This window comes from Grampus griseus (assembly GCF_964374135.1).
Source record: "Grampus griseus genome assembly, chromosome: 20".
Classification (NCBI taxonomy): Eukaryota; Metazoa; Chordata; class Mammalia; order Artiodactyla; family Delphinidae; genus Grampus; species Grampus griseus.
Genome location: NC_139014.1, coordinates 12,378,456 through 12,401,601, shown reverse-complemented (window position 1 = coordinate 12,401,601; position 23,146 = coordinate 12,378,456). Strand labels below are relative to the sequence as shown.

Here is a 23,146-nt window from a genome sequence, read left to right as displayed (position 1 = left end):
GAGGGAACGAAGGCAAGACCGTGCTGAGTTTATTTGGAAGAAGAGCCAGGTGCACGTTGAAATACAGATTCCAAGTCGATAAATGCCCACAGAATTATGAGATCGTGTTGAAATGAAGTGTTTCGAATGGCTGCTGCATTAATGCCTTCTCTCTATCTAATTAGCATCGGAAGTCTTCATGATTTAAGACCTGGAGACTTACTTCTGAAAGATACGAGAGAAAAAGACTGCCCCCAAAGTTCGATGAAAGGATCTCATTGCTACTGTTAATACCTAACACAGCAGCACCCCCTCACCCCCACACCCCCAGAGTGGACCCTTAGATCTGCATCTTTCACTGAAAGGGATACAGCCCATCCTTGAATCATTGGAGGCTATGCCAGCTGAGACCCGCAACGGAGGATTGTAGAAACGTCCAGATTGGTCGTTTATAAGAAAGAGAAGCTGCCAATTAAGAGCTTTTTCCTGGCCCACAGCACCCTGGTGATAAGACCTCCACAGCTTCCTTCTCCAGTGAGTCTGCAGAGAACGGGTAGGCTGACGCATACTGCCCCCTACCCCTGGTGTCATGAACGTTATTAGCAATCTTTGCACATGGTTCTGCCTCGAGTTGTTTTTGTTTTAATATCAAGGGCACAGATTTAGATTCATTAAAATCTGTATTTGGTGACACACTCTCATCGTAGTTCAAAGCATTCCCTTTCTTATTTTAGGCATGTGTGTATGTGTTGTTCTTTATAATGTGATAAATACCTGTGAACACCATGAGCCGAAAAACTGACCAGAACCCTCATCTGGCCTGTGCTGCTCCGCACTCTGTTCCCTGCTCCCAGGGGATTTAAACATGTAACAGTGACTCCACCGAGACACTGAGGCCAATCCGCAGGGACTAGTTGAGGATAGTCAGCACAGGGGCTTGATACAAAACTTTTATTGCATTGTTTAATTAAAAAAAAAAACAAACGGGAACTAAACTGTCAAACGCATTAAATGGCCAACATTTGAAACCAGGTCTTCTCCTGCTACAGACTAGAGTGTCCAGTGCTGCTGACAGGGTCCTGTGGAGCCCCAGAGGCCGTCTGGTGATCCTGTCACCCCAGACGCCTGAGTGTGCCTGGAAGTATCTCACCCAAAACGTCTCTCCACGAGTCCAGGGCAGGGCTGGGGCATGGCACTGCACCCTGCTCTCCACGCCACACTCTATAGCAGTTGTTCACACCAGCACATCCTTGTCAGTGTCATGTCCCTAACTCCATGACAGCTGACAGGTAAAAACTTCCCTCCCCAACACTGGCATTTGTGTTGCTTTCCCCCTTAGGCTGCGGTGGGTCCCATTTCTCAGTCTCTGGGCCACTCACCATTCTTCTTCCCCAGGCCCAAGTCTCCAACCTTTGCTAATTGCTAATAACAACCCTGGCTGTTGTGGAGGGGTCAGTCCCTCCCAGCTTCTGGTGTCCTGGGGAAGCCAGGACAATGGTGACCACTTGGGCCTCCGTTCCTCAGTTCAGGGGCCCTGGGCTGAGGGTCTGGAAACATGGCAGCTCCCCCAGGGCTGAGGCTCCCATGACAGCCAGGCTCTCCCCAGGCCCTCTGGGCCCACTGGTGCTGGGATCCCATCCTTGGGTGGAGGACTGTGGCCTAGAGGCCGAGTCCCCCTCCTCTGCCTCCCTCGTGGTCCAGGGTGAATAGGAGAGGATGGTGAGTCCCCTTTGAAGCAGGGCTGAGTCCGCAGGGACCAGCTCTTCACTCTGCCCTGGAGGAGAGGATTCCAGAATGCTGAGCCTCCACCGGTGCAGGTCCTGCTTCTGGGGTGCATCTTGGAGTCCCACCACTCTCACCTCATCAGGCTCCAGCAGCAGTTTCCAACACTGGGCTGGGGTCCTCAGGGCCCATCCTGGCTTCATCTTCCGGAGGTAGATGGCGTCATAGCAGCCCACCATAAAGGTGACCTGCAGGTCCAGTAACGAGGCCTTGGCCTCAACAGGGCCCGTGGCCCGGGCGGTGCCCAGCTCCAACGCCATGGGCTCCCGCCGGGGGCAGGTCCACGCTGAAAAACGCCTGCCATGGAGAAGGGCTTGGCCAGTGTGAGCAGGTAGGGAGTCCCCCGAATCTCCAGGGAAGGCTTTGGGTCCAGTCAGCATCCTCAGCCCCCAGGCCCAGGGGTGTGGCATCCTGAGGCTCCAGCTCGGTGGGCATAAAGTGCTCGTCCAGGTCCAGGTCCTCCTCGTCTGACTCCACGAGGCCTAACGCCAGGGTGCCCCAGCCCCAGTCCACAGACCCACCCTGTGCAGGGTGCCCTTGGGCCAGCCCCCAGCTTGGGCCCATCCCCGGGGATGACCCCTGCTCAGACCCTGCCTCAATGTGCTCCATCAGCTCAGGGCCCCAATCTTCATCTTCCCAGTCTTCCACCTCCAGCACCTGTCCGAGGTCCAGAAAGGCAGCCTTGAAGCAAGCGAAGCAGACCCTCAGCTGGCTGCCGTGTTGAAGCTCATACATCCAGGACGTGTACAGGTAGGACAGCCCCTCCGCCTCACACCGCAGGCTGACCGGGGGGCACATGGCCACGCCGCCTACAGGACTTGCTGGGATCTCAGGGGGTCTGGCCCACAGGTGGGGGGCACAGTGAAGTGCTGGGGGGCAGGGAGGAGGGGTGTGAGAACAGGGAGGATCAGGAGGACGACAAAGGTGTTTCCTGTGTGGGGATTTGGGGGCGGGGGAAGAACTGGGTCCTAATCCAACAGGGACCTGCAGAGGTTGGGAGGGACAAACTTCTGGAATTATCTTCAGCTGATGCAAGTGTTCTGTCCTCTGGGAACTGCAAAGGAAAGCAGTGAGGTTAGGGCCCCCCAGCAGGCAGGTGGGAGCAGGTCACGCAGGGACGAGCTGGGTGCAAGGACCTTTGGGGTCAGACCCGGCCCTTTCGCTCTGCCTCTGCTCAGTTTAGCTGATCTGGGGCCAGTGGGCCACACAGCCTCTCCCCCATCCGACTCCCTACTCTCCCACCTCAGGGATCCCCAAACCCAGTCCGCCTTGCCTGATGGAACTGAAGAAAACTGAGGCAACCTGTCACAACCTGAGGGAACCTGACTGAACCTGAGGGAAACTGTCAGAACCTGATGCAAGCTGTCAGAACCTGAGGGAACCTGTCAGAACCTGAACAAATCTGACCGAATCTGACAGAACCTGACTGAATCTGACAGAACCTGACTGAATCTGAGAGAAGCTGTTGGAACCTGACTGAACCTGGGAACCTGAAGAAACCTGTCAGAACATGACAGAACCTGAGAGAAACTGCCAGAAACTGAGGGAACCTGTCAGAACCTGAGAGAATCTGTCAGAACCTAAGGAAAACTGTCAGAACCTGACTGAACCTGAGGGAACCTGTGAGAATCTGACAGAACCTGAGTGTACCTGCAAGAACTTGACGGAACCTCACTGAACCTGTCAGAAACTGATGGAAACTGAGGGAACGTGTCAGAACCTTATGGAACCTGAGAGAGCTGTCAGAACCCGACAGAACTTGAGAAATCCTCACAGAACCTGAGAGAATCTGTGAGAACCAGTCAGAGCCTGACCAAATCTAACAGAATCTGACAGAACCTGAAGAAGCCTGACAGAACCACCCCTACCTGAGCTAGCCCGTCTGGCTTGAGGCCACGCTGGACCACGTGAACTCTTCAGCCGCCAAGCCCCACACTCCAGCAGCCCACAGGCCCCAGACCCGCTCCTCAGTCTGAGGGGCTCTCTGCTGGCCTGGCGCCTCCCTCCTGTGGGCACCTGGGGGGAAAGGAGGGGACACAGCCCACCTGGGTATATAAAGGGCCATTTCCCATGGTGCTCTGGGCTCATTTGCATATCTCCCATGAGCCTCAGCCCACCAGGAAATGAAACTGCTGAGTCATTCCTCTCCTCCCCTCCCCCCTCAACCCCGCCCCACCCCGCCCTGCCCCGCCCTGCCCCGCCCCGCCCCGCCCCGGAGAGCCTGTGCAGCCCCCATGGAGGGCAGGGCAGTTTCTCCGACACTGTCCACAGGGTGATTGTGCCCGTGATATTTGCACCTCTGAGGGCTGAGAAGACTGTTTCCATCCGTCTTTCAATCTGCCGGTTTCTGAAATTCTGTGGGCAAGCGTCTCTCTTATGGTCACTGTTCTATCCCTGGGTGCCCTGGGTGACCTGCTTGGTCACGGGTCCTAGCCTTCTGTGATTGTAATAGATTCCTTCTTTGTACCTCTTGGTTAAAGTTTCTTTATGAATTTCAGAAACTGATCGATTGCCAATTATTTACCTTTTAAGCACATTTCTGTCTCTTTGGCTCGTCTCACTTTTATTTTGTTTTGTTTTGGTTTTGTTTTTTTTGCAGTACGCCGGCCTCTCACTGTTGTGGCCTCTCCCGTTGCGGAGCACAGGCTCTGGACGCGCAGGCTCAGCGGCCATGGCTCACGGGCCCAGCCGCTCCGCGGCATGTGGGATCTTCCCGGACCGGGGCACGAACCCGTGTCCCCTGCATCGGCAGGCGGACTCTCAACCACTGCGCCACCAGGGAAGCCCTCTTCTCACTTTTAAAATAAAGCCTCTTTAAATGAGCCTTTAAGCCTCTTTCACTTTTTTGAAAATACATTTTAACCACATTTTACACTTTTGTGTTTCACCTTTTCACTCTGTTTAAAGTCTGTAGGTATGGTTAAATGTATCAATCTCTTTTTTGAGAAAATATTTTTTTGGTCTTTGTAAAGAACATCTTCAGTTCTCCAAGACCACATGTTAGTTTCTTATATCTTCATATAATTCTTTCACATTTTTTTGTTTCTTTTGCTTCTTAATTTTTAATTTAAATGTAAGTTGCTTTTGTAAAAAAAAAAAAAAGAATGTAATACAAGAGAATAGGTACAGGTATCCCTCACTTTTCAAAAGTTCTTTTTACGCCACTTCTTTTTTATGAAAGACCTACATTAATACCTGTTTTCGCTAGCCAAAAGAAATCCCAAGAGGATTTTTGCTTTTACAAAAAAGGTGATTGTTTCATTGCTTTATGCCATTTCGGCTTATGAAAGATTTCATAGGTAGGCTCTACTTGTATAGTGGGGATCACCTGTAGATGGCTTTTTAAATAATTTGCTAAATTAATCACATCATTCAGTCCTTCCTTGCAAATTTCCAACCAGTGCATCCAACTGCATCTGCCACATCTCCCCAAGGACATCTGACGAGTATTCCCAAGTGAACAAGTTTGCGTTTAGGCTCCTGGTCAGCATCTGGGTCTGCAGGAGAAGACCACCTGACTCTGGAATTAGATGACAGTAAAGTTCCTTGGATCAGGGGTTCCCCAGTTTTGCTGCATGTTAAAATTGTCTTAGGAGTTCGAAAAATCCCATGGCACAGCATGTGGCAGACACCCTGAGATGACCCCCAGGCAGTCATGCCCTCCTCATGATTGGAGGGGAAAATGTGAGTTGCTTCTAACCAACAGAAGTGACAAGGTGATGGATGTCGCCCTCTTGATTACATTATTTTATATATATATACGTTATTGCATATATTATATATTACACATTATTTTCTATACACACATACACTATCAAATATTTGTATCTTTATATACATGTACACACATACACATGTACATGTGCAGACGCACACTTCCTCTCCCATGGTCTTAAGGAAGGAAAGCTCTGTGCTGTGACTGGCTAGAGGCTGGAGCTCTGGGGCCCCTGGCCCTCGCCTGCCGGGCAGGGACTGTGAGGGACAGGTGGCTGCCTCGGGTGGTTTGGAAGAGCTGTGGACTTGGAGGTGGAGGGACATTCTGTGACCTGCAGGGACACGAGGTGCCCCCTCTCTGGCCCCTCCCAGGGCTGGGACACTAACAAATAGCAGTGACCCTCCTGGTGACTTCTCACTTGTCTGCTGAGCCCGGCAAGCCATTGCCTCCCCAGCATTAGTCTGTCCTCTCTACGTGCCTTTATCACCACCTCTGGGCCGAGCACCCAGAGCAGAGGACTGACTTTGACTCAGGTCTCTGTATTTGTATTCAGAGAGGAAACTCAGAACATAAAATGTGATCATTTGGAGAGATATTCCCCCATTCCCTTCTCAATGCCCAGGGTTGTCAGGCTTTGATTCCACCCAGGACATCTCTGGGGCAGAGCCTGTGCCCCCAACCCCTTACCTGACCCCAGCTGTCCCCTCCAGCAGATGAGCAGTGCTGAGGCTTGGGGGGCGATGCCCCCACAGCAAGGAGGCCAAGAGTGGGCATCTGAACCCTGGCCTGTCGAACCTTCTCCTGCCACCCGACACTGGGGCTCACCATCGAGGGGCCTGCCCTCAGCCGTGAGCTGTCATGGACTCCAGCATGCAAGGTGACAGTCTTGGCTCGTGGACCCTGAGCCTCGGTGGGAACGGGCTGCCCACCTTGGCTCTCCTGGCCGTGTGTGTGTGTGTGTGTGACCTAGGGGAGTGAAGGCACTTACACACCTGGCGGGGGCAGCCCCCATCCTCCCACTCCCTCCCCCTCCCGGCATTAGGGATCCCCTCCGGAGCCACTACAGATGAGCACGGAGGATCCGAGGACAGGCTCGCTTCCTGCGGATCTGGTCCTTGATTTTTTTTTTTTCCAAAATTGTAAAAAGGTTAATCATGTGTTCATATATTAAACCCAGTGCTTTAATATTATAACTTCTTCAAAGAATAATCACTTCTTAGATGAAAATGATTAAACTTGCTCTTAATCCGTGTGAATTCAATAAAAATTTAAATATGTTTTGTTATAAAAATCTTATCATTCCTGATGACAGAGTCAGGGTTACTCAAGAGAAACAATATCCTCAATATTTCAATCAGTTTTTCTTCAGTGAATTCAGACATGATTAACTAAGATCTCTCTTTATGAGGACTAGTTTTTTAAATGTCATTTTTTAGATTATTTGTTGTTATTTTTACATCTGTAAAATTCTGGTCATTGGTTTTTCATTGATCCATCCACACATCTGTTCAACAGGCTCCAACTGCCCCTGCCCTGTGCTGAGCGCTTGTCCTCGCAGGACGCACCATTGTCCAAAGACAGGCCCGAACAAACGGCCGGCACAGTGCCAGGACGACATGAGCGAGGTGCTGGGAGCGGTTTCCCACACTGGGGGACGGCAAGACTTCTGGAGCGGTTCCCGAGCTGGGAGGGACAGCGACTTGTTCTCCGTGTCATGGAGACATGGGCACAGGCTTCCCAACATCCACGCACCCTTCAGAATGCTCGGGTGGGTCCATGGAAGGAACAATCTAGAACTTAGGACAGCCTGGGGAGCCTCAGACCCGTGGATTCTCCCCGCAGGTCTCTTCAGAAACCAAAGGCAGTGGCCAAGGATGAAGACAATAATGAACATCATGAGAGAGACGGAAGGGAATGATCCTGCACGACAGGAAGATTGCAGCCCCTTCCCGCGAGGGGTCAGCAAAGATGCTGATATTTACAGGAATAAGTTTAAAACTGCAAAACTGGAGGTCCATTTTGGAACGACGTGAGGAGTGGAAATTGGGAAACAATATCAGCGTCCACCGGTAGGGATGCACAGGATACGGCCACACCATGGAACACACACAGCCACAGACAACAAGCTTCAAAGAAGATCTACTGTGAAGTGATCAGCATCTGTCCAGTGAAAAGAAAAGAGCAGGTTGTAAGTTGTATACATATTATTTTTTAAATGTGGGCCATTTTTAAGGTCTTTATTGAACTTGTGACAATATCGCTCCTGTTTTTATGTTTTGTTTTTTTGGCCGAGGGGCATGTGGGATCTTAGCTTCCCGACCAGGGATCGAACCCACACCCCCTGCATTGGAAGGCGAAGTCTTAACCACTGGACGGCCAGGGAAGTCCCTATGTGTGTACATAGTATTGCCTTGATTTTGTAGAAGAAAAAAATCTGCGGCCACGTGTGCAAATGTCAGGTGTGATACGTGCAGGTGGATTCCTGCCCGTGTGGACACGTAAGTGCCATGAGTCTGGGCACGTCTGTGCCCTGTGCACACATGTTGGGTATCACATGTCTGCAAGCGTATAAAGAATGGAAACACGAAATCAGCATGATTACCTCTGGGTGGTGGTATTGTGAGTTATTGAATTTTCTTCATAGATTTCCATATTCACCTAATTTTCTAGAATAAATATGTGCTATGACCACACCTCTGGAAGCCACTGAAAGCCCTTGGAAGTGCTTTGTGTGTGGTGGTGGGGTCTAGACCAGTCCCTCCTGGCTGGAGTCCTGAGCACGGCTCTCTCCACTGCTCACCTCCCCCAGCCGCCCTCCAGCACCTGCCTGTTAGGCTGCCATGGACTGTGGACCCTCACACCTCCAGACTCCAGCCAGGGACTGGCGCTCGGTGAATGGATAGGATGGCGGGGTGAGTGCTGTCCCGTGAGACCATGGCAGGGCTGGACCTCCTTCCCAGGGTCTTCTGCTGCCCAGAGCCCTTGGGGGGATGACTCCGGAGCCCCGGAACCACCCTCAGGTTCTTTCATGTCAACCCTTGTGAGTGTCTGTAGCTCCCCCGTGCCACAGCGTCCACGTGCACTCAGACCTTGAGCGGCTGTACACACATCCATCAGCCGTGCCGTTGCCACAGTTACTTCCAGGCAGGGGAGGCTCCAGCAGCTGCAGCAGCCGTGAGAAGAGCCAGATTCAGGGTGAACATCCCCCAGCAAGTGATCATCACATGTTGCCCGTGTCCCCACATGCAGTGACCAGCCGCCCAGCCTAGCTCTGGTCACACTCTGCTGGGAGGCACCCATCCCTGCTCTGGATGCCACCCTCGACATGGCTGCCTTGACCTCAGGGAGCGCATTGGACATGGGACATCTCAATGTCCCCTACTCCAGAGCCCCCCAGAACGACCCAGGCAGAAGCACGTTCATCCTGTGAGTTTGTGGTGGCTGCCACAACTCAGTGGCTTAAAGCCACACAATTTCTTTTCTTAGAGTCTGTAGGTCTGATGTCTTCAGTGGGTCCAGGGCTGGTTCTTTCTAGAGGCTCCAGGGGAGAAGCCCTCCATCCCCTGTCCCAGCTTCTAGAGGAGCCATACTTCTTGGCTCACGGCCCCTTCTTCCGTCTCCAGGTCAGCAGCGCAGCATTATCTGTGACCCCTTCTTCCGTCCTCATGCCTTCTCTCTCTGACTCTGCCCCCCTCCCCCTCCCCTTGTAAGGATGCTGGTGATGCCATTGGTCCCACTGGCGTCCACGCCATCCCCACCCCCACCGCATGTCAAGGTCCCTAACTTAACCATACCTGCAAAGCCTCTGCTGTGTGCGGTGACGTACTCACAGGTCCCAGGATTAGTGGACATTTGGGGGGATGTTGTTCAGCCATCCTGTGCTCTCAGTTGTTCCTGTCCAGCTCTGGAACTCTGGAAGCATCTTTCCTCTCAGGACACATGGGAAGTGCCCTGGCTCTCAGAAGCTGACTTCTTGTACGGGGCCGAACGAGAAGCTCACATGAGTCAGAAGTGGAGGCTCAAGGCCACCCTCTGCTCTGAGTTCTGGGACAACTTGTCACAAGCATCTTCCCAAGGGGCTGAGAAAAGCCAGGCTCTCGGAGCACACACCTCCTTTCCCTCTTGTTCTGGCCTTTTTCATGCCCCATACCTGACAGAACAAGCTTAAACAATGATAAAAAAAAATCTCCCTTCAGTGTCAGATATGAAGAGGATTCTGCTGCCCAGATGTTCCCAAAATGAAATCTCTGCACAAACCATCCATGTTTCTAAAGGGCATTCCTACAACCCTTGAGAAGAAAATGAATTCATCCAGTTACAGATGGTTGGTGCCACAGAGACTCGAAATGCACATTTGCTGTGAGAAGTAGCAGCAGAAGAGAGAAGGAAGAATTAAACGGATTTCCCGCGTCTGCCCGGGATGTTGAGTCTCCCACGAGCATTCCCCTCCCGCACGTGCCCTCTTCCTAGCTGGGATCATAGCATCAACTCCCGCAGTGGCCCCACTGTGTCCACGGCGGCCCTTCCCTGGAAACCCTGCAGCCCAAGTTCCTGCTATCAGATGTGGCCTGTTAGTATCGTTTGGCGATATCATTTACCTCATTCTGGTAAAACACAGAACTTTCAGCCCCAAATCTGAGTCTGGCAGGTCAACTTGGTATGGAGGGCTGGGCGTGTCTCCCCCTACATGGAGGTCCAGCTGCAGGGACATAGTGCAGCTGGATTCTGGAGCCCACTGGGACTCCTGCTGCTGGGACTGACAGCCCACCCGCCCACCCATGGGACAGATGCCTGCCGAGGGCCTGTCCTGGGTTGCGGAATTCAGGGGGTAAAAAAAAACGTGCCATTTCTTGCTCTGCAGGCTCCATTTTAGTGAGGAGGAGCTAACAACAATGTCCTCAGCAGAGAAACACCTTAATTTCAGATGGTGGAAGTCCGGGGCGATGTCGTGGAGAGTGTGGCCACGCACAGGGCATGTCCCTGCAGTGTGACACGTGGCAAGCCCTGCGTAAGGAGGCGCAATCTGCAATATGTTATCCCCCCAGGAAGCCCCCGAAGCTTGTGCTGCCTGGAGACTGGAAAAGGCAAAAGGCCTGTTGGGGAAGGTATCCTTTGAGGTCAGACCTCTAATTGGTGGCAGCTGGAGGCAGAAAGGACGATGGGGCTGTGACTGGATGTGAGACAAAGACCAGTCAGGACAGAAGGAGAACGGAAGCAGCTGAACTCTTTGATTCTATAAAATTCTAATGGTAAGAGGGAAACAGATGAAAATGACTCTCACACGCTTAGGTGCAAATGATATGAAAATGGAAATCCAAGATTCTTGCTATTTCTTCAGATTTATCATGGCATTCAAAATTTAATGTCCCTATAGAAGTATGTGCCTCTAAGGGAAACTGGAGCGATTCGAACCCACCTCTCCCAATCATTGACAAATCAGCTCAAGATGATAAAATTCGGCAAGTATATAAAAGACCTGTACTACCCCACCGATCACCTTGACGGGAGGGACCACAGAGGATACAAGGATGTCTCAAGGACCCCGAGGCATTTATAACAATTGACGTGCGTGAGTGTGTGTGTGCGTGTGTGTGTGTGTCTCAACTGAGGCACAAAATGGCAAGGTGTCAAAGTGAGGGAGCCCAGAGAATGAGGACTGAAGTTAGAACGAAGTTACAAATTGGCAACAAAAAGATAAACATCACAGCATTTCTGGGATATGAAGAAAGTGCTGCTGAATGTTTTTTTTTTTAGTCAGATAGGAAATCAGAACTGAACTCTACGAATTCCTAGACCTGAGGGAAAATGAAACTCCACCTCTAAGCAGAGGCTGAGATTCTAGTGTGAAACTTCTGAGAGAAGAGAAGGGAAGACAACGAGGGAGCCCAGTGCCCTCCAAACACGGGTCCCAGGATTGTCTAAAAACGTGAAAGATGCACACTTTGGACAACAAGCATGTGTGTTTGTACAGACACAGAAAACTTCTAGAAAGTTATATGAGGAAGTGTACACAAGTGTTACCTCTGGGAAGTAAACAGGAGTCCCAGCGAGATACAGCACAGTTTGTTTTAGCTTATCTTCTTATGACATATGACTGGTTTACTTTCAATACAAACAAACTAGTTTCATTTCAAAAGTGTAAATGCTTTATCAGGACACCCATGTTCATCAAAGCTCCGGTGGATCTCATTTCGTAGGGACGAGACTAAGCCCTCAGCTGATGCTCAAGGCCCCTCAGTGTGTAGGACCCTTCTCCCCCCCGCTCGAACAGCCCCTGCCCAACACCCCCCGTTGAGCTGAGAGACCAGGCAGGGCTGGATGGGAGGGGAAGGAAGGACTGACTTGGGAGGTGGCTTTAGGGATCAGACGCTCCTTCCAGCCCAGGTGGGCATGATGGGCAAGGGGATGGCATGTGGCACTTTGGTCCCCAGGCCAGGTTATTTGTGAGGCCTTTCTCTAGTGCCTCGTTGGCCCTCGGGATGGGGCTGGGGACCCCAATCTCGGTGCCCCTCTGTGGGGGGGCTGAATTTCACACTGACCTTGGTGCCACCTTCCCGTGAGGATGACTGGCTTTGAGGTTTATCTGCCCACTAGACAAAGGTTACTCCTTTGGCACATCCAAGACTTTGTCCTGTTCTGCCTAGCTCAGATGTCAGGTTGTTGGTCAACCTTCAGGCCCAAGTCCAGCTGAAGAGGTGGTCCTTTTGCCCTCTGACATCCTTGAAGGCCGAGATGCTCCACCTGTGGGACAGCTGGAATGTTCTGTCCTGTCCAGTCTGGGCCCCTCCTCTGCCACCCACAAAATTCAAGGGTCCCCCAGAACTCAGCTCTGCATCCTCCTCTCTTTTCAGGAAAGTGGGGCATCACCTACTCCGGCACCTCTCACTGCCTGCCTGACAAGGACTTTCCCACCCATGGGTCCACAGCCTGTGGGACCTCTCCCCTGGTGGCCTAGAAACATGTCTTTGCCCCTTACTCAACCCTGCCAGCAGGTCACCTTGGGTTCTAGTGGAAGGGGGCAGTCCACGTGCCACCCAACTGGCACTGGGGACTTCCAGGCTTCCTCACCCCACCTCCAAACCACCAATATCTGTGGGCTCTCCCTTCTGCATACACCTCCGAGCCTTCCCCACCCCCATGGAACCACTGCAAGCACCTCCAGACTCGCTGCCTCCACCCCACCCCTGCCTTCCGGGGGGCTTTTGGAAGCTCAGGTCTGATGAGGGATGTCCCACTCTGGATAGAGACAAACCCCTTCTCCTGACCCCATCCCCTGACACAGCCCTGCACACGCCCCCTTATTTCTCATAGCCACTGACTCATGACTCCACTGCCCCAGGTGTAAGTTCACAGGACACAGACTGCCTACAGTTGCATCTGTACACCTGCCCCTCTGTCACAAGGAAGATGAAGCTTGGTGAGTTTAAGCAGGTTGGTCAGTGGGGAGTGACAATGAGTGGATGAAGGGTCAGCAGCTGCCTCCTGGTCTGCAGTAAAGCTGGGCCTTGCTGACGAGTCCCCGAAAGCTGGCAAAGCTGGACATGGACCAAGGACTCTGGATTCAAGTCCACAACACCTACTTCCCTCCAGCAATTTGAAAAATGGAGCCTAGAGTGAACAAAGAATGACTCAAACACGTCCGCCCTTCCCCACCCATGTAACACTCACATATTGCCCTTATTCCCCACTTTCAGAGTCTCAAAGAGAAACTTTTAGCTTAGTGATTTTCATAATAAGCACCAAAACCATCTGTACATGAGAAACGTACAAACCCCTGTAATGAACCCCTAGCTTCCAATGTTTCTCCAAGGTCAGCACCTATCGGCCTCCACCCTCTGGGAACGATTTCACACAGGTACGCCCCCTAGGTCACCTTCGTTTGCCCATGACGTGTCTCCACACCCACCCTGGGTATGACCCTCAGTGCGGAGGGAGCTGGGAGGAGGAGCTCCTTCTGCTTAAGGGCTAACAAAGGGCAGTCTAACCTTTTAACTCTTTACCACTGCGCCTATTTATCGTGGTTCCTTATCCCTGTCTGCACCCCCAGTCCTACTTCCAAGTGGACCCAACTTGCATTTCTGACAAGTTGGAATCAGGCTCTGAGGAGTCTCAATAGGCAGCACCCTGCCCCTCGGGTGCGAGCCTGTGTGTGTGGGTGGTGCACACAGGAGGGGACCGGCAGGTCCCCTGATCCACGAAGGGCAGTGAGCCCACCCAGCTCCCCAAAGAAGCATCTGTTCTGAGGAAGCTTGAGGATGGAGAACTCCAGGGATCGGCTCTCCAGGAAAACAACCACCTGCTGTTATCTTTAGAATGATCATCTAATGCAGTGTAGGAAATCACTACCAAGAAAATCGTCAACTTTTCCCGTGAACTCAGGGCAGTTCCTGAAACTCGAGTGACTTCCGATTACTTGGGTTTCCTTCCTGAATATAGGACCTAGGTGCCCAACCTCAGGCGGATCCTGGATCCTCCTTCCCGCCACCTCCCAGCCTGGCTCCGCCCCGGGATCGCTCAGTTTTATCCGGCCCACGGCGCGCAGACGAGCTGCAGCTGCGAGCGTGGAGGAGCCGGGCGCACCAGGACCCTGGACTCAGGTGACGGGCTCGCGGGCCGGGAGGGGAGGCCCAGAGGGGCGGGGGCGGGGCTCCGGTGTCGGACAGCTTGGTGCACTCAGGCACGCGCTGGGATGAAGACGGCGGGGCGCGGAGCTCCCTACCTTCACTCACGCCTGCCGCCTCTTGCCACAGAGATGCTCCCAGAGCGCCGGGCCGGGGTTCGCGAGCCAGCGACCGGGGGCGCAGGTTGCACGCCGAGGGAGGGGACAGGGACTTCGCGTCGAGGTGGGGAACTGCGTCTCTGCAGGGCGTCCCCAGGCTCGGCTCTTGGAGGGGCAGAGAGGTGGCATCTCGGGCTCCCAGGCGTCCACTCATCCGGACAGAGACCCTCCTGCCCCCGACCACGTCTGTGGCGAAACACATTCACGTCCGGGCCCAGCACGGCGGCTCTCCCACTCGCGCACACACGCTCACTTTCGTGCACACATTCACACTTGTGTGCACTCCCGGGGCGCACACGCACACTCGTGGACTCTCACACTCACAGGCACTCAGCTCATTCACTCACAAACACTCGTAAAACAGAATGAAACCCCCCAGAGACTTGCCCTAAGGGTGGCGTGGGGTGCTCGACTGCCCCTTTCCACGCTTCCCTTTCCTTTCTGGTTTAACTGCAGCAGCAATCACTAAATGCAATTCACCACCCACGACTGATTAATGAGCTGCAGTTTGAAAACCACTTTCCATGCCTGTGGTGCCAGAGCCCCTGGGAGGCCTTCATCCCCAGGAACATAGTGATAGTGACAGTGAAGGTGGTGGGGAGGCGCCGAGGTCCCAGGAGGGTACGACCAGTAGGTGCTGGGGGAGGAGGGTTCTCAGAGGAAGTGCCTTGTGGTTTTATTTAATTATTATTTTATAAAGTCTTATGGGATATACAAATGTATGTATTTGTTTATTTAAAATATTTATTTGTTTATTATTTGTTTTGGGCTCACACCGTGTCTTTAGTTGCGGCATGCATGTGGGATCTAGGATCCTTAGTTGCGGCATGCATGTGGGATCTAGTTCCCCAACCAGAGATAGAACCCAGGCCCCCTGCAGTGGGAGCACAGAGTCTTACCCACTGGAGCACCAGGGAAGTCCCCAGGAAATACCTTGTGAACGAGAGTGAGAAGGAGCCAGGCAGAAAGGCAGAAGGGAAGGCATGTGCGGAGGCTGAGGTGGGAAGGGTTTTCAGGCTTGGCCCCTAGGCCTGGTGGACTTTCATGCCCAGTGGGGATTCCCTCCAGGCCACTGCAGCAGGGACAGGACATGGGGAGTGGCGCCCTGGACTAGGGCATTTCCTCCGTCTGAGCCAGGATTGGGGCTCTGCGCCTTTTCAGCTATCTTCTGGAGGTGGTTGGTCACCTCCCTCCACAGTGTTGGTGCAAAGCTGGCCGGGGCAGCATTGCACTCACCTTCCCATGTAAACATCCACGTACATACAAGTGGGTGTTACCGGAGCCTCTGCGGTAGGCGGGAAGGCTGTTCCAGCTGCTCTCAGGTGCTGTGGGAATGGAGATCCCCGCTGACCGAGGACCCCTGTGCACCTGGCCAGCCAACACCCTTGATTCCACAAACCTGCTGCCTCAGTTTCCCCAAGATCCTGTGGCAGGACAAGGTGCTGGCAATGACATGCACTTCCCAAGGTGTTTCACTGACTCCCAAATGTGAACAGCTCCCAAGTGACTGCACAAATCCCAGCTGTGTTGCCCCATCTTGATATGTGCAGATGCCAGCACCTGTGTCCATGATTTGAGAGAAATCTGAATTGTTGCCTCGCTTTTCCCAATCCCAGAAGTCTTGGGGCCCCTCCAGTCCTTGCCCCATGCATGCAGTCTTCCTGTACCACACCTGAGCCTCTGCCTTCTCACCCCTCACTTTCCCTGTTGTGCCCTGGCCTCCCTCTCTCCCATTTGTCTGTCCTTTGCAGCACTGGAGAAAAGAGGGGAGACTCAAGCAGAGGAGTGGAGCTGCCAAACTTAAAAACCCATCTGAATTTCAGATAATGAATCGCTTTGAAATACAAGTATGTCGCGAATGTTGCATAGAATATACCTAGGTTTAAAAATAAGACAGCAGTGGAGCCCCAGACAGATCAAGGCAGCAGAATGTTCCTGAGGACATGGGGATCTCCCTCCATGCCCAGTCCAGCTCCTCCATCCCCAGTATAGCTCTTTGCAGACAGCCCTTCTGTGCTCTATAAGGTGGAAGTTTGTGTCTCCATTATATAGATCTTGTTCAGTTGAGTTAAGACTTGTCCACAGTTTTGGGGGTCTGCCCCGAGGTGGAGGTCTGCCCAGCTCTTAGGCTGTATCCTCTGATGGTGAGGAGCCAGGCCCAAGGTGGCTGTGCTTTGGGGGCAGAGATGGGTGCGACCCAGGTGTTTTCTTATCTGGATTCTGGAACCATCCAGGGGCTTTCCCGGTGAGGAGAACCTCAGGGAGCACATGAGGTTTGACTGAGAGGTTTCCTGTGTGTGAGGGCAGAGCCCCCCCATGGCCTGAGGAAGGCTCAGAGGAGACTGGAGGCTTTGGGCAGTGGGAAAATGAGCCTGGAGTCCCAGCCAGGGCCTGTCTGGGAGCCCACACCTTCAGCAGCCTCTGGCTTCCCTCAGACAACATGACAGAGCATGGCCAGGAGTCACCTTTACACAGGTCATACCCCCTCAGGAGGACACCAGGTGGTGGTAGGAAGTCTGTGACACTTCCTGGTCTAATAGTCTGGTCATTTCATTGTGTGTGACAACATACCTATAAATAGCACATCTAATGACTACAGATGGGTGTTTCTTAAGGTGAGGCTAAAATAGATACTGTTTAAAAAATGAGTCAGTGTAGAAAAAATGGTACTGATGAACCTAGTGGCAGAGCAGGAACAAAGACACAGACATAGAGAATGGACTTGAGGACACGGGGGTTGGGGAAAGGGGAAGCTGGGGTGAAGTGAGAGTGGCATCGACATATATACACTACCAAATGTAAAATAGCTAGTGGGAAGCAGCCACGTAGCACAGGGAGATCAGCTCGGTGCTTTGTGACCACCTAGAGGGGTGGGATAGGGAAGGTGGGAAGGAGGCTCAAGGGGGAGGGGATATGAGGAAGTATGTATGCTTATGGCTGATTCACTTTGTTGTACAACAGAAACTAGCACAGCATTGTGAAGCAATTATACACCAATGAAGACGTATAAAAAATAAGTAAAATAATTGTTAGGATACTGGGGTATGTAGTGTGGTGAAAACCACAGAGGTTGGGGCGGGAGGCTGGTGGGATCCAGAGACTCCTGGGCTGGCCTCACTAGGGTGTTTCCCTGGCAGGCAGGTGAAGTAGGACATACCAATACTGAGGGCAAAGGGTGGCCTGGCGGACCTGACTCAGGCTCGGGGAACCCCTGCACACCTCTCTCAGAGGGCCACGTCCTCATTGCTGGAGATCCCCGGTTGTCCTCCCAGCCAGCCTCTGGACCTCAGCCTGCTGCTTCCTTTTGCTTTCCTTTTACTTGGTAACATACATGCTCCCTCCCAAAGTCCAGCCAGGCAGGTCAGCCTCTGCTACGTAAACATACTTTTGCTGAGGTCACCCCCTCTCCATGTCACCTGATCCAGGTGCGAACAAAGGCTGACCTTTACCCTCCCAGCTCAGCTGAGGTCCCTGCCCAGGGCCCACCATGGGGGACTAACTGCACCCTTCATGGGAACAGCCCTGCAGGGGAGGCTGAGCTGGTCTGCAGGGATTGAGCACCTACTGTATGCAGAGCAAGTGGGAGGCCCTGAGGGGCCCTCCCCCCAGCACTGTGTGTGTGTGTGTGTGTGTGTATGTGTGTGTGTGTGTGCCCTGTGTGCTTGCTCGCACGTAGAGGGGTGGGCCTCGCAGGGAGTGGGAGTAGGATCAAGGAAGCCTCTGAAGAGGAGGCAGTTTCTCCCGGCTGTTGAGGCCCTGCATGGTCCAGGATTGTGAACTAACCCACCCATTCATTTATTCTCAATCAACATCCCAGAAAGTGTACTTGGAACTTGAAACACGACTCTTAAATTTATAGGAAAGATAAACGCCGGACAACAGTCAGGAAAACATGTGATGAGGAAAGGTTTTGAGGGGGAGGGTTTCCTTCTGGATACTACAGACCCCTGGGTATCTCCCTCCCAGAAAGAACACGCCTGCTAAGTCTCGAGGTTGCACAGAAGGAACGTGGTAGAAATAAATTCCCGTTCAGAGGACTCCGGGTGTCAAGTCTGTGCACTGGGCATTCGGTGGATACGCCAGGCCACCAGCAGGGGGCTCCACCACTCATGCCGCTGAAGGGCCAGGCTCCCAGAGCATGGGCTTAGGTGGCGTTCATGTTTTGGTCCCCTGGGGGTGAATCCTTCACGTGGCCGTGAGGACACTTGCCTGCTCCAGCCTTGGGGGTCAGCGGGCAAGCCTCCCTGGGAGCGTGTCCTCCCACATCTCCTGCCTGGGGAGACTTGGCCTGCCTCCCCGTCTATGGGGCACCCAGACCCACGTCGGATGGCCGGGGAAGTGTGGGGACCAAAGACTGTTCTGAGGTCGGTGGAGGCAGCAGAGCGGCAGGGGTCGGGCGGAGACCTTGAGGAGACTGGAAATGCTGGGGGTCCTGCCCAAGGCTTCCTCTAGGGAGGGCCAGTGGCCAGAGATGACCACACAAGATGAGTTTCCTGTCTGCTCAGCCAGGCTCGGGGTAGGACACACCTGTGCAGGGCTCTCCCTCCAGGTAGCCCTGAGGGCTCTGGCCAGGGGGCCAGGAGTCACTGTGTACCACCAGCAAGGATGCCTTTGGGCCCCATGTGTTGCTCGGCACCATTTTGTGTATTCCAATTTAAGAAAACTTGTTTTGCAAGAATACTCAAGAAAAGGACTGAGCAGATCTTATCTGAGGTGCCAGGAAAAGCCCCAGCACAGAAAGTTGCAAAACCTCTTTCTAGAACCTTCTATCACATAAGGCTCTCAGCAACATGTAATGGTGATGAGCTATTTATACCCATCCTGGCAATTGCTGACTGGCAGTAAAATCAGAAAGGTAGCCACTGGATTGTGTCCAACTGCGAAATCTCAGCCTCTTTTGTGTTATGCTGAGCAGGTTCGGGCAGGATCGGGACAAAGGCCCCTCTCCACTTGGTTCTAAAAAAAAAAAAAAATTGATTAAAATTATGTTAATGTTCTCATGGAACACAAAAGTCCAAGGAAAGATAAACAGCAGTAGAGAGAGCCTGCCATCCCAGGGGTGAAAACACACGATGGACAACAGTGGCTTGGACCGCATGGCTTGGCAGACTCTGAGTGGCCCCGCTTGGTGGGGGTCCCTCGGCCAGAGGGGACAGGGTGCTTCACTCTTCAGTGCCTTGGGCACCACTTGCCCTCCTGGAAGGAAGCAAAATTAGACCCTGTTACATGCCACTTGCAAAAAGACCTTGAGGTGGATTTAAGATTTGAACATAAAAATAGACAAAATTTGGTCATGATGGATTCTCAACGGTCTGGGAGGCCATTTTATTTTTATTTTCTTTTAAATTTATTTATTTTATTTTTGGCTGCGTTGGGTCTTCATTGCTGCGCACGCGGGCTTTCACTAGTTGCGGCGAGCGGGGGCTACTCTTCATTGCGGTGCGTGGGCTTCTCATCATGGTGGCTTCTCTTGTTGTGGAGCACAGGCTCTAGAGCACGGGCTCAGTAGTTGTGGCACACGGGCTTAGTTGCTCCGCAGCATGTGGGATCTTCCTGGACCAGGGCTCAAACCTGTCCCCTGCATTGGCAGTTGGATTCTTTTTTTTTTTTTTTTTTGTGGTACGCAGGCCTCTCACCGCTGCGGCCCCTTCCGCTGTGGAGCACAGGCTCCAGACGCGCAGGCTCAGCGGTCACAGCCCACGGGCCCAGCCACTCCGCGTCATGTGGGATCCTCCCGGACCGGGGCACGAACCCGCGTCCCCTGCATCGGCAGGTGGACTCCCAACCACTGCGCCACCAGGGAAGCCCGGTAGGTGGATTCTTAACCACTGTGCCACCAGGGAAGTCCTGGGAGGCCTTTTTAAAAAGATACTTTAAACAAACAAAAACCACTTTAAAACAAAATCTTGAAACTTTCAAGGAAAAGACAGACAGGACGACATAAACATGTGGAGTCTTTATTCCAGAAACAATCAGGGGAGAAATGATGATGGGGTGGCACTTGCCGTGGATGTGGTTTGTTTCTGTAAGGCGTGAAAGTCTTATAAACCTGTAAGGAGAAGACAGACAATCCCAGGAAAATGGGCAAAGGGTTTGCAAAGGCAGTGGCAATGCAGAAACCCAAAGGGCCAAAAACAGGATAAGCCAGTCTGCCCCCTGTAGTCCCGGGGGACTATAGCTATAATTAAAGTCTCATCTTTAATTATAGCTGCAAAGGCCCTATTTCCAAGTGAGGCCACCTTCACAGGTTCTGGATGGACATGTGTTTTGGGAGTCACCATTCACCCCACTACGTACAGTATGAAGGGAGAAAGGAGAGAGGACGGGCAGTGGGCATCTCTGATGAAGCTCGTCTAATATGATTCCACATATGTAAAATTACTCACGTGTGTTTGCACACGTGTGCACAAGAATACGTGTCTCTCAGCTGACATCTTTCAGTGCTGCTTTCTTCCCCAGCTACAGATATGGTACATATATGAGAAAAGAAGACTGTCCTTCTGATGGTGCATTAGGAACAGAAACAAGTTTAGAAAGTCAAACAAAGGAAGCTGGGATACAGCAGCACGGGTCACACGAGTTCAGACTCTGGCCCGCTGACCACTCTGGAACCCGACCCCGACCCCACGAAGCTCAGAACCGCTGGAAGGGACCACACCTGGTGAGGCCTGGCGACTCAGCTTCCAGGGTGGCCTACACCTCCGCTGCCTCAGGACCTGCCACTGCCTCCTGGCAACCGGGTCCACCAGCTAAGCCTGGAAGGATGGCAAAAGGAGGCTCCCCACCCGAAACTGGCCAGCAGCCTATCATACTATTAAAGACAGCTAAAAGAAAGCTTCTCTATTTTTTAGGAATGCAAAGGCGAAAAACAATGCATAAAAAAGCAAGAGAGTGATGTGGAGGGTTGGGAGGGGGAGGCAGCGGCTGGGCCGGCGGGGCCGCCTGGCGGGTGCAGGTTAGGGGCAAGGTCAGCCAGAGCCTGATGTGGGAGGTGGGCTCATGGGTGCTGATTATTGTGAGTGAATGAATGAACGAACTGGACCAGTGGTGGGAAGACACACACCAGGAATCACAGTAACGCAGCTCTGGGCCACGTGTGCTCTTCGATTAAACGGGCATCCAGGCATAGATGGAAAACTGGCATCCAGGGTAGAGCAACTGCCTCTGATTTATGAAGTTTAGGAGCAGTGCTGCTAGCACTGTCATCAGATGCCTGGGCACATGCAGCACAGCGATTAATCAGACCTCAGGGAGATTCAGGGTCCCTGTTCTTAGGAGAATAGGCACATACCACGTAGAGTCCATTCTGGGTTTGCCATGGGGTCTCATCCAGGATGCACCCAGGGTCAGCACCATCTACGAGAGACCAGAGCACCAAGACACCTAAGGGCAGGGGGATGCGTTGTCACCGGTACACCTTACCCTGTACACACCCCACCCCGGGACTCCAGAATCCCATGTGGATTGAGTGAGAAAGAAAGCACCACCCATCCATCAGCCTGGCCATCTGTCTGTTTGCTCTGCCTGGTCCATCCCCCTGGAGGGTGAGCCGGCTGGGACCAGCCCTGGGCCCATGGGCGCAACCATGCTAGAGTCCACCCCTGCCCTCCCCAAGAGTGTGGCCGCCAACCCAGAGCCCCTGCAGACCCAGCCATTCAGGAGGAGGACAGGAGAGCATGGGTTGGTTTGCATTTTACGTTCTTGAAACCCTTCCTGACTCAAATTAGATATTTATTTCAAAAGCTGGATATTGCCATTTTCCTTCCAGGGTAGAGTGGGCCTCCTTCTCCTGCTGCTCCGAGGCCCGCAGATCAGCAGGGCTGGCACCCTGTCCCACTCCCACCAGGAACTCCCAGGTCCACCAGTACACTGGCCAGGACCTGCTGGTCCAACAGGAGTCCCAGGGGCGAGGCAGGTAGAGGAGGCAAGACTACAGGCAGTCAGCTGTCAGCTCCGCTCTGAGGCAGGAGCCCAGTGAGGGTTGGGGCGGAATGGGGAGATGGGACAACAGGGAGGACCACAGGCCCCACCTGGTCAAAGTCCCATGGATTTGACGAGTTTCCACACATGCAGTGCTTGGAATGGGGGTGCGATGTGGCCACAGTGTGTGTTGGGGGGACTGAGATTGTCCCTCCCAATGTCATTCTCCTTGCTCGGCCCAGAGCCTCCTGAGGTCAGGACCGAGCCTGTTCACCGACGGCCCCAAGCTCCTGGAAGCGGTTGCATTCACAGTTCCCTTTGCTCCTGGCCCTTCTGCCCAATTCCCCCAAAAGTGGAAAAAAATCAGAAAGGCTGAATTCAAAATGGAAGGGTCCCAACTCTATGACATTCTGGGAAAGGGAAAACTATGGACACAGTAAAAAGATCAGTGGTTGCCAAGAGTTGGGGGGAAGGAGGGACGGATAGATGGAGCACAGAGGATGTTTAGGGCAGTGAAACTACTCTGTATGGTACCTAAAGGTGGATGCATGTAATTATACATTTGTCCAAACCCATTAAATGTCCAACACCGAGAGTGAACCCTGATGTAAAGCGTAGACTTCAGTCAGTGAGAACAAACCACTATAGGCTCATCAGGTGTAACGAATGCCCCCCTGACTGGAGATGCCAGTAATGGAGGATGTGGGCATTGTCTGCACTTCCTGCCCAATTTTTGTGTAAGCCTAAAACTGCTCAAAGACAAAACCAAAAGTCTATTATTATTATTATTTTAATCAAAGGGTCAATCGTTTAAATAGCTTAAACTAATCAGGATAAATGTCACTTTTACTGGAGGCTGAAGCCTGAGATGGACACTTGTTTCAGAGGCAGTGAAAGTTCAGTTTTCCAGATCAGAACTCACGAGTTCCACAGGAAGACTCTTTTTGTTAATAAATCTGGCAAGCGGGCCA

General features: G+C 52.7%; 1 protein-coding gene across 1 annotated transcript; it reads right to left on the bottom strand.

The window, feature by feature from the left end:
- Positions 1-1,499: 1,499 nt before the first annotated feature.
- Positions 1,500-2,559, bottom strand: TEX19 (testis expressed 19; the record flags this gene model as incomplete). The annotated part of the gene is given in 2 exon segments (XM_082678132.1): positions 1,500-2,027; positions 2,029-2,559. Coding segments are annotated over 2 exon segments (1,059 nt in total).
- Between the last annotated feature and the right edge of the window lie 20,587 nt (positions 2,560-23,146).